Source organism: Branchiostoma belcheri, unplaced genomic scaffold (genome assembly GCF_001625305.1).
Source record: "Branchiostoma belcheri isolate BF01 breed outbred unplaced genomic scaffold, Haploidv18h27 scaffold104, whole genome shotgun sequence".
NCBI lineage: Eukaryota > Metazoa > Chordata > Leptocardii > Amphioxiformes > Branchiostomatidae > Branchiostoma > Branchiostoma belcheri.
The window spans coordinates 170,676-182,334 of NW_017802425.1; the positions used below are offsets into that span (position 1 = coordinate 170,676).

General features: G+C 43.7%; 1 protein-coding gene across 1 annotated transcript in view; it reads left to right on the forward strand.

Moving 5' to 3' along the window:
• The first annotated feature begins 2,700 nt into the window (after window positions 1-2,700).
• LOC109475804 (mucin-like protein) overlaps window positions 2,701-11,659 on the forward strand; it is a 14,115-nt gene continuing 5,156 nt past the window's right edge. The window contains exons 1-17 of the mRNA XM_019776577.1: window positions 2,701-2,719; window positions 3,897-4,001; window positions 4,323-4,442; window positions 4,920-5,051; window positions 5,428-5,547; window positions 5,756-5,886; window positions 6,062-6,305; window positions 6,564-6,664; window positions 7,011-7,104; window positions 7,416-7,559; window positions 8,118-8,310; window positions 8,501-8,744; window positions 8,884-9,046; window positions 9,346-9,507; window positions 9,712-9,962; window positions 10,324-10,489; window positions 10,700-10,966. Coding sequence (XP_019632136.1) covers window positions 2,701-2,719; window positions 3,897-4,001; window positions 4,323-4,442; window positions 4,920-5,051; window positions 5,428-5,547; window positions 5,756-5,886; window positions 6,062-6,305; window positions 6,564-6,664; window positions 7,011-7,104; window positions 7,416-7,559; window positions 8,118-8,310; window positions 8,501-8,744; window positions 8,884-9,046; window positions 9,346-9,507; window positions 9,712-9,962; window positions 10,324-10,489; window positions 10,700-10,966 — 2,656 coding nt within the window. The remainder of the gene's footprint in view (window positions 2,720-3,896; window positions 4,002-4,322; window positions 4,443-4,919; window positions 5,052-5,427; window positions 5,548-5,755; window positions 5,887-6,061; window positions 6,306-6,563; window positions 6,665-7,010; window positions 7,105-7,415; window positions 7,560-8,117; window positions 8,311-8,500; window positions 8,745-8,883; window positions 9,047-9,345; window positions 9,508-9,711; window positions 9,963-10,323; window positions 10,490-10,699; window positions 10,967-11,659) is intronic.

Consider the following 11,659-nt stretch of genomic DNA (forward strand, 5'->3'; position numbering starts at 1 on the left):
GGTCCCGGTCAAGTTAATCCTCGTCGCAGGTTTAGATAAGATCTTAATCCTCGTCGCAGGTTTAGATAAGGACTTAATCCTCGTCGCAGTCTCCGACGTGATTTGCAAGGCCCGACGTGATTTGTAAGCTCCGACGCGTTTGTAAGCTCCGACGCGTTTGTAAGCTCCGACGCGTTTGTAAGCCCGACGCATTTGTAAGCCCCGACGCATTTTAAGTCCGACGCAGTCTAAAGCACCGACGCAGTTATAAGACGGCCGAGAGCAATAAGACGACATCGGCAGCTGTGTTATATCGTCAACGTACAGTAATTTTGTCGGGATGAAAAAAACACGTTTGCGGCCGTAAACTACACTTAAGCCCACACACACATATTAAGACACACAGACATGCATTAACACATAGGGAGAGAGAGAGATTATTGTTCGGAACAAGAAGGGCGGACGGCACGCGGTATGACTGTTCGCGGTATGACTGTTCGCGGTATGTATTTTAGGTCTGGCATTGTCCCACTTTCGAACAAGAGTAGGGACATGCCCCCGTGTGATCCAAATCTTACTGCCGGAGTTGATGATTCACTTAGAATCTCCCAGACAGAGGCTTGGCGAATCCCTGTCTGTCTCGTATCCATTGCACGGTATGGTAATTCACATTGATGGAGGCCTGGCGCACCTCGTCTAGTATAAGCCAACGGAACGGTATATCACTCTTTTCACTCGTAAGGGGCAGTAACCCAGGCCATATACGGCAACAATGATGTATGTCTAACGTACTGAGGAAATTCCCCCCGTTCATGACGGGTAATATTAACCTTATGCGTTTTTCATCTTCTCAGCTTTGGTCTGTTACTGTGGGAGATGTGGTACGGAACCTACGCATTCAAGAACCTTGACTCCACCGATGACTTCGCCTTCGTGGAAAAGATCAAGGAGGGCACCCGCCCTGACCTGACCGGTCGCACGGCGCCCTCTAGCGACTGGGCAGCCTTGATGCAGGAATGCTGGGACGGCGACCCCAACAGAAGGCCTGCCGCCCCTACCATAGCTGACAGGCTTCTGGACTTCAAACATCCAGGGACGTAGACTGATCAAAACGGACACATATCACCCGCAAAGTGATGAGATATCGATGAATGAAAAGCAAGCGTTGCTGTCTGTTCGCGCGTTATATTTATATTATTCAAGTGAAATAATTTCATACATTTCTTAATGGCGTCAATCCAGGCCTGGGAGTAATACTTAAGAAGCCTTAGAAACCTGGAGCTGATGACAAAGCAAAACGGCCTCTCACCCCCCCCCCCACCTGTGTAGCGCAAGAAAGTACACATGGTAAATATGATACCATACTTGATTGGGATTTGTTTTCTGCACAAGACACTAAAAACAACTGCAATACACAGAGTTTTGTAAATAAAATAAAATCTGAAGATTGAGATTAAAGTTTTACAGTTCATACCCAACGCCATAATAGTCTATTCTCACGTGTCATGTACTAGCGTGCCTATCATAGAACTATCTAACGACGGCGGAATTCGAACATGGCTCATATAGGGAACAAGGTGAAAGGGAATGGATTAAAACAAATGTTTGTAAAAACCTTACTGAAATTCTGGACATATAATGCCAATGTATCTGACAGATCCTTCGAGCGTTATGCGCCATGGCCCACCTTAATCCCTACCCCGCTCTTAACAGTACTTACGTCGGTAAACATATTCTTTAGGCAAAAGATCAGAGCAGTAATAGTATATTGTGGCACCTGTAAGTTCTGAAGTGACATGACATGAACTACGTGTATGAAACTCGCTTTAGCGGCTAGTGTGGAATGAGTGCGTTGTGGGTATCAGTGATAAAAATGACAGCAGAGCAATAATTATAGTTTCCATACATTCCCGCCGGCCGTCGGTGTACAGGATATAATCTGCATGTAATGTGGCCCAAGTAACCAGTAAAGCCCACCTTGTCTCGTATTCTCCTGGCTATCCAGGCATAGTCTTATGAAGCCCGGCCCTTTAGGCGGGGATTAACCTCTTCTAACCAAGTACACATTACCCGAAGGTTCTATCCCTTCGTCAGCATTAAGGCCCTGTCATACTTTGCCGAAAATATGGCCTCCTGATTGCCAACCTTCCCGCAACCATGGATTGGTTGGGGACACAAGGTCGACTGTGTTTGGCTGGTGGTCGGAGAGGTTGGATTCTGGTCGCCTGCGGCCGGAGGTGGGATGGTCGGGAATGGCTGGGAGTAGTTTGGAGAGCATTCGGGACTTTGTTGGGAGTACGTAATGTATTGGTTATGAAATCGTCCTGAAATGGTTGTGACATAGTCGTCGCGAAGGATAAATATGTCCTAAATCTAGTCAGACTGCTCCTAACCTATCGCAAACCTTGGTTGGTTGATGGTCGTGGACATGGTCGGGGGAAGGTTCTGAATGTGTGACCGGAATGTGTGACCGGAATGTGTGACCGGACTTCGGATCGTAGCTACTGTGCATCGTCCTTGTAAATACAATACAACGGCCTGTGTTTGGGGTTAGGAAAAAGTCAGTGATACTTGGGCCATTTAAACACTGTTTATTGTTAGGTTGCTGGGGACATTACAACACCAAGTACTGCCTGTCTGTCATCTTAGAAGAGCCGTGTGAATAGTGTTGAGTTTCACCTTGTACCGGAAAACAATTGACTTTGTTTTCTTAATCTCATAATGCACGTGCACGTCAAAGGTAAGCTATACGCTGATCCTAATTGTATGGCGAATTCGAAGCGGTCACATAAGCCGCCATAAAACCCCTGCCGACTGGCGTCTAGTTTAACAGTTTGTTAAAGGATCATGTGAAACACAGCGGCAGGCGTTTTGGCAGAAAGCTGTAAAAGCATATTTTTAGTTAACCAGTAAGTCTTTTCACTTGGTTGCTTCAAATCGTTATGGAGATCCCATAATGTCAACTGCCAGAGGAATTGACTGAACAGATTGTCACTGTGGTATGAAGACGTCATCATCTCAAGGCAGGTAATGTTGAAAATGCGCAGCGTCAGGACATTGCTGATCTTAGGAATAATTCTGTTAATTTGCACGGATCTTACATCATCTTGGCGTAGACGTAGGTGCAACTGGCATTGGAACGGATGGGGAGCCTGTGACGCGTCTTGTGGGAACGCTGGCATACAGACCCGCACGGCTAGCGGCTGTGGAGCGCCGGGACCACAGACTCGGCCCTGCAACCGGTTCTGCAACAACGGCGGAACACCACTCTCGTACTCGTGCGTATGTCCGAATGGATTCTGGGGCCCTTGCTGTGAAAACGGTGAGTCGGGTTGTTCAAATATTGTCGACTGCAGTACTGTCTGAGCCGGATTGCAAATACTGACTTGTCGAACTCAGTATCATAGGGAGGAGGTTAGAAGCAAAAATGGTATTGGGGCTCTTTTGCGGGCATTTATATACACTGTATGCATATCCTCGACAACGTTACGTAACTTATTAACGAACGTGGGTCTAATCTTGCTTAACCCAGTGTGTAGCCTTACTCGGCTTGCTGTTTTTGTGATGCATAAATGGCATTAGTGTCATAAATGTACATTGTGTTTCTGAGTTTTCATGCAGTGTCGTACAGCCTGTTTTGATATCAAATATCAGGTGTCTGTTATCAACGTATAAAAACAAGTGTTTGTAGGCACCATGTGTTTCTTTAAGGCACCAAGTGTTTTTAGGCGTTTGATATGTAGGCTTTCGTGAACAAAATTGACTGTGCTACGTGTATATCTTATTGTCAAACTGTCAGCATAGGGCTTTTCTGGAAAGAAAAGGGCCTTTAGACGTTTCTTCAGACAAAAAAAGGTGTGTCACTTAAGTTCAAGGTATTGTTCTCTTGGTTGTGAAACATGCATGTTTCCCTCCAGTTAAGGTCTGTCAGCCTGAGGTGGATTGTGACTTGGAGTGTATACATGGCTTCACTACTGATGAGCACGGCTGTGAGGAGTGCAGATGTAAGACCTCTGAACAAGGTACATAGTAGATTGCACAAAGGCATCGTCTAAACTTCATTCATTGTAGAGTAATATCTTTACTCCATAAATGCGCTTCTAACACTTCTTAAACCACCAAAACATGAACAATATACAGTTTCAAGTCTTGTAGCGTACGGTATACTTGATAGAAGAATGACCGAGAAGCATGACCGAAGATCCTAGCAGAAATAGGCAAGTAGGACAATTCATAACAGCAAACCACCTTAAAAACCTTAGCCCTTTAACAAGATGAACAGTTATAAGTGTTATATCATGCACGTCCACTCCCCAATGACCTAAATGACTCTGTGGTAACAGATGTGAACGAGTGCACTGTCAACAGAGGCGGATGTGAACACGACTGTGTGGACACAGAGGAAGGCTACAACTGTACCTGCCGGGATGGCTACAGTTTGTCGGGGACACGGCATTGTGTTTGTATGTACATTGTATACTTATATACATCATTTCATTGAGGTTTTGTTTCATCATAAAGTAGATAGCGATGCCTTACCCCTGCGTAACCCATTCAGGTCGATTAACATGTTTGTCGTGTGATACTATGTGTGTATGTGTGTGTGTGTGTGTGTGTGTGTGTGTGTGTGTGTGGTTAGGGGGGGGGGCATCTATAACTGATGTTACTTGTAAACGAAATGAATAAACACTGTGGTCGTCTATTGGGATGACAGTGGATAATAACCTGTTACGATGGAGGCTGACATGTATATTTGGCGACAAATACAATCTACCCTTTCACAAACAAATCAGATATGCTTGCAACTCAAGCAGTAGTTGATATGACTTGAAATGACAAGAGGTATGAAAACTGTGAAAGCAGGGGTTCAAGCAACTAGCATGCTCTGGACAGTTTAGTTTAAAAGCAAAATCATTGAGGAAAAATTCTATACTCCAAAGCGGACACAGATGTCGACGAATGTGCTACAAGTAATGGTGGGTGCCAGCAGACCTGTATCAACACCGAGGGGAGTTTTTACTGCTCCTGCCAAGAGGGATACTCTCTGGACTTCGACGGTACTACATGCCAGGGTAAGTCTGGGCTGTATGGAAAATATTTGTTCACACCCACTTGAAATCAAAACACAGTGTGCAATCTGAATATGATTTTGAACGTATAAATTTTTGTTATTTCACGTGAATCCGATCGGTACCATCCTGTTACCACCATGTCTCCGATGGTATACAGTTTAAGGATTTGTGGTCAATCCCGACAAATCTGTGATTGGTATTCTCACTAAATGGTGAGATAATCACTGCATTTTCCATGGCAATATTAAATATGTCAAGAATTGCAGTTTTTAGAACAGCTTCTATAATGGTAAGACCTGTCAAAAACAATTACTGTTTTGCAGTATTTTTCCCGTTTCTTGCTGATGACCGACCATCTTTTCTAACCCTGACACAGACGTAAACGAGTGCCAGTCATTCGAATGGCGAGACTGCCATCACTGCACCAACACTCCTGGTTCCTCCAACTGTACCTGCAAGGACAGACACAGACTGGTAGATGGAAAAGAATGCCGTGGTAAGTTTCAAGTTTAATTTTCTTTTTTGACGTGTAATTTTGTTGTGCATTTGAAGATAAGAGAAGTGTTAAGGAGTATTTTGATCAACAAAAAAAATCGAAATTTCTGTTTTTCATTCGATGCAATCGTTAATCTTTGCTTTCCATTCAAAGTTTACTCACTTGTCTCACCTCGCACTTCCGCCTTCCTGTTATTGCCCCTCCTCAGATGATGATCTGTACCCATACGGAATAGAAGTTGGCAGACTGCCCTTTTCCCAGCAAGGACACAATTGCAGGCAGCTGACGTTACCGATTGAAGGATTTCGATTCTTCGGGCGACGACATTATCATATCTACGTACGTTAAGAGATGATTGATTAGTTATAACCAAAAGAGTTTATATACGTGTTGTGAATGTCAGACCAAAAGGAGTTGTCCTGTCATAAACCGTCAAATTGAGTTGTTGTGTTTTGCGTAATTCCTTTAGTTTATCGTCAATGGTTAACTGCAATATCTAATTCTTTCCTGACAGATCTGTGACAACGGGATCGTGTCGTTTGACCGGATTCAGCGGCCACAATGGCCAGTCAAACTTACAAGTTACCAGTGGCGGTACCAGGCAGTAATCGCGCCATTTCTCGCGAGATCTCGCCCGCACGCGGGTTCGAAAATTTTCTACGAGCTCTACTCAAAGTACGACCAGAACCCTCACACTCTGGGCGTCCTTCTTCGGGCACGTGAGGATGGCAGGTCTGTGAGAGGGTTTTACCTCCCAGGTACGTTTTGTTACTGACATATCGCCCAATCGTTACGAGTCGAACATGAAATGATAATTCACCCATACTGACAATCCTCCTCCAACGTTCTCACCGATTGTACCGTTTATTACATTTCTCCTTTCTTTTTTGGTAGTTCATCAGTTTCAGAAGATTATGTATTTGTTTAGATTAAAAATGCGGCTCCTTAACAACCATCGCTGTTAGTGCACACACCGTGATTCGTGAAAATAATTGCCTTTTTCCTTACCCATACAGATTATGACCCAGTGTGGGCCCTTGTGGTGACATGGACCGACATCGTCCCAGACAACAGTGTCTGCCCGAGAGGAGATTGTCCCGCCGGCACCACATTGCCTGTCAGTCTGCAATACATGTATTTTCCAGTTATTTCCATTGCATAATATATTCTCTATGTAGACTCCCATGTGTTTTGCTGTTATGTCATCTGCATGATATGTATAATCTATTTAGACTCCCATATATTTCAGATTAGCTGAGAAATTGGGCTCCAAATATTGACCATGTGCTCGGGATTTTATGCATAGCTGCTGATGCTACTGTTAATGTTGAGCACGGCTGAATGTAAATCATCTTTTATATTTTCTAGCAATTATTTGTATGAAAAATCCACTGTTTCGTCAAAAAATTAACTGAGCTAGATTTCATCTATAAGCAAAGACTGATTCATAATTTACGTTTCAGAGAAACACTTTCCAGTTAGTACTGTCAACAGACGGAACACACTCGTTTGCTCACTTCATCTACCCCTCTAAGAAGATTGAATGGGCCAGTCCAGGTAAAAAAAACAATTAACACAATCTATGACATTATAATTTTTTACCAGTAATACATCACACTACTTTTCAAATGTAGTTGTACTTTATGCGCAGTTCCAACATTATAGTATTCTAAATTGCCTCACGCATCATTACACATGAAAGTAAATAAGATGTCCAAAGTAGATGTCCAACGTTTCAAAATCATATCCAGTTGCTTGTTGTGAGCAACTGTTTTTGGCATCTAAGATTCACCGCTTTCAAAAACCTATTTGGTAAATATCCCGTCATAAATCCATCATCTGTTTGTTAATTTACCATTTTCCTCTAGATGAGATATTGGGTCAAACCAGTCACCCGAACGCGATTGCAGTGGCCGGATACAACGCCGGTCAGGGCTGGTGGTTCAACTACGCGAAGGACATGGAATACTCCGGCACCATGAAAATGAAGTGGGCCTGGCTGAAATACGGGGGTAACTGTCCAAATTACCATCATATAGAATTCTTACATTTTCATTGTTGTATCCAGTTAGGTGTACATTGACTAACTTATTAATTAATTAATTCATTCATTCATCCATTTATTTCGTTCGTTCATCCATATTTCTTTCAGGTTAACTTGTATTTCATGGCTTCTTTAAATTAAGGTTTCACTCATCTAAATCTGTATTTTAGCTGGTACAACCATTCGGCATATCACACAGCGACAATTGATTATGTTACGCGTATATCAATCGACCTGTCACACATATCCTTCGGACAATGCCATCTACGGGTAAGTATCGGCATTCTATAAAGGTACCTATTGAGGATGCCCCTACTGTATTTGGTGACAACAATTTCGACTCTACGATAGTTCTAAGGAAAGCAACACGTTTTGACCACTTCGATCCTTATAACTTGGTACTCATATTTATATCATAGCTTATAGTACTCATGTCCTTAATATTGAACAGAAATTCACTCATTGGTTACCATTAAGTATCCAATGCAAGTGATTTACTCTAGATATACGTTTTAACTGCCAACAGGTCATTGGAGCTATCCCCTACAGGAACAGAGCGACCTGTACGTACCCCAGCCGTCGGTGCTCCGGTGTGCTGCATGGGTCAGAAGGCAAGAAGAGGACGTGGGGTTAGAGTGGTTTCTAAAACACATGTACCACAGACTGGAAAGTACATATTCGTGCCCCTGCACGGCAGAGCAAGCTTTCTACGACAACACGTAAGTTTTATCAACTACCTTCCTGTAGATTCCTGCTCAAAATGTATCATATGAATGAGATATGAACACTGTCTTTACACTTTATTGTTGCATATACATGGAGAATACAAATTCATTTTTAACAGTTTTAACACTGTGTCAATACTCAGACACAAATTGAACGACTACAAAACGATGATATAAACTACAGGTACAGATACAGCGTTACCGGAACGGGATCTTGCGCAGAAAGTAGGAGACGGCTGACGTTCCACTACGGCGGGAAACGGTACTCCTTCCGCCGGACGTGCTGCTACAGTCCTGCGTTTTTCTGGTGGGAAAGACGTGTGGGCTGGCGCGGATGGTGGTGGCGGCGGGCGCGGGTGATTCTCCGGCGACGGAGGGTCGGTGGAGGGCGACTACTGGGGGGATCGATAGGAGGGCATTTGCTGCTGGTAAGGATTACACAGCACTCAAGGCATTTGTGCTCTTATGTCAATGGCATATGTCAACTTGCCATTCAAAACCATCAATTCTTTATGTTGTCAAACCAAAACAAACCAAGCTAAACTTAGATTATCATTTGGTTCACAGAACGACCGCTTGGAAGACGAAGAGGCACGCCACCAGTGCTGCGTCGAGTCGGGACGTGTGAGAAATGGCTGGTACTGTCAGAGGTTCTCCCAACTCCGGCCGTGGTCAGTGCCCCAGTCCTGGGGGACCGGGAGTCCTTGTCGGAACTATCCCATTCGTATAGGTGTGTATGTAGGGTACAACACACGCCAAGGTTTATACTACAGCATAAGAGTGTTTATAGAATGAGATTGGTATTTTCTATGTAAAAAGACACCATCTACAAATAAGAATACACACATTACGAAGTGGGGATTTTTTATTCAATGTCAAACGTGGCAAATGTAACATATTTAGATCATTAGCATTTGAAAATTGAGTAATGCGTCATTGGCTTCATTCATTTCGTTCATCCTGTTACTTGTAATGAGCCTATGAGTTTACAAAATAAAATGTTCTCATATTGTATTGCTATGCTCCCAGCTTGGATCCGCAGGGTTCGCCGGCGGACCCGGTTTTGGGGAGACCCTCACATCTCCACACTGGACGGCGTGCGGTACACGTTCAACGGGCTGGGCGAGTTCGTACTGGTGGATGTGGACGATGGTGAATACCAGGTGCAGGGAAGGACTTGCTTCGCCAAAGGTACGCTCAATTGTAACGTTGAGCCAAATCATATGTAACTGTTAGTTCACAACATACTGTCAAAAATGTGACGGTTTGAGGAAACGGTTGGGTGGGCTGATGGGGTGCATGCCTTTCAAGGCTACTCTGTCTTGGCCCAAAAGGGGGTGTATGGCGGCTTTGTCTCTAACTATCTTTGGTCTTTTCCCCTCCCCTTGTGCACAGGAAGCAGTCGAGCAACCATCTTCTGTGCCATCACTGCTGCCCAGAGGAACCACACCGGAATCCAGGTCAACCTGGAAGGGGACTCTGGTGCTGACCTCTATATCAACAACACTGCCGTGAACATATCGCCGTTTGAAGATGACGATTTTGAGTTAGAAGTCGACGGAAGTGCGCTGGTGACCCGACCGTCCAACAACTCCATACTCATCGTGTTCTTCAGCGGGATTACTCTGAAAGTTACCGCCAATAAGGTAGCAGTTTTTCACTTACATGTATTTGTACTTACCTTTGGCTTTGCAAAATATGAAGTTATTTGTGGATTCTTGTGAAGTTTGCTATGTGGGCAGGTGTCAACAAAATGATACTAGTACGTTTGAACATGCAACATGTTACCTCAGTGTCTTTCTATGGTACTGCAGCAGTTTTCATATCTCAGGTTCTGAACATATAGTCACGGTTTTTTTAATGACAGGTAGCTTACGGGATTGGAAATGAGTTGTATTGTTTTGGGCGCCCTAGTGGCTGTTCTTGGAATTCGTTTATGTCCTAAACTTTGGATAGCAGACGCTATACTTCACTCACTTTTCGATACAACATCATTTTCTTTTATAGGCGATGCTCTTCGTTGAGTTTTCGGCGCCGATGGAGTATATGAACAAGACGCGAGGCCTGCTGGGAAGGTGGGACGGTGACACGTCCAACGACTTTGAATTCTCTAACGGAACCGTGCTGCATCCCAACTCATCCGAGAGCCAGGTCTTTGAGATGGGAAACTCATGTGAGTTTACTGTTGATTATTATCATCAGAAATTCAGAACCAAAAGTAAAGATTGAAACACAGGATGACAAAACACACCTTTCGCTTCATATCATCAGTCAATAATATACGTATTATTGTAGGTTCAAATTTCATCACGTTGGTAGGTTATTGTAAAAGGGTTTTTAGTGCACGTATCAAATCCATATATTCTTACCGTCAACAATACAGGGCTGGTGACAGACGATGATGGCCCGATGAAGTCCATTTTCCACTACAAACCTGGTGAAAGCTTCAGCAACTTTACGTCTGCGGGTTTCATTCCGAAATTCACTGACGAAGTGACCTTCAGTGACCCCGATCTCGAGGAGCATGCGCGTGACGTCTGTGGTAACGACACGTCTTGTCTGTTTGACGTCGCCGAGACAGGAGACATCGAGGTCGGGAGGGCGGAGACGGAGGATGAGCAGAACTTCGAAGACGAAATGTCCATTCAAAGTAAGGCCTTACTACTATTTTGCAACCATGCCTCACAATGTTTGGGAAAGAGTAGCTAGTATTGCAAAGATTATAATGTACGTATGCGGTTCTTGTATAGATCAGGAGATGATTAGCATGATTGATGAGAAAATTCTATAAATTGATTGATTGACGTTTTCAAAATCATATCCAGTTGCTTGAGTAACTGCTTTTTGGCGTATCGCATTACCTGGATGTCTAACCTTCATCGACGTGATTGATTGATGATTAGCATGATTGATGAGAAAATTCTATAAATCTACTCCATTCTATGAATGGACGCTCAAATATGTGACATCTGTAACGAAATTGAGAGAAGGCACATTGATAGATATGTAAATAAATTTCTCATGGATAGTATTTATGGGAAAACACTTATTTGCGCAATCAATGAGAAAACTTTCTAACACCTCAGACGTAAAGGTTAGCATGAAAGATCAATATCATTTAGCAAATGAGGTCGTGGAACTCTAGTTTGTTACCTCCATGAAATGTGTCATGGAGGTTATATTTTCAGTTGCGTTTATCTGTCCGTCCGTCCGTCCGTCCGTCCGTCTGTCTGTTGGTCAACAAGATAACTCAAGAACGCCTGGATGGATTGGTTTCATACTTGGTGTGTTGGTAGGGTGTGACGAAAACTGGAAATGATGAGATTTTGGTCCCCCTAGTGGC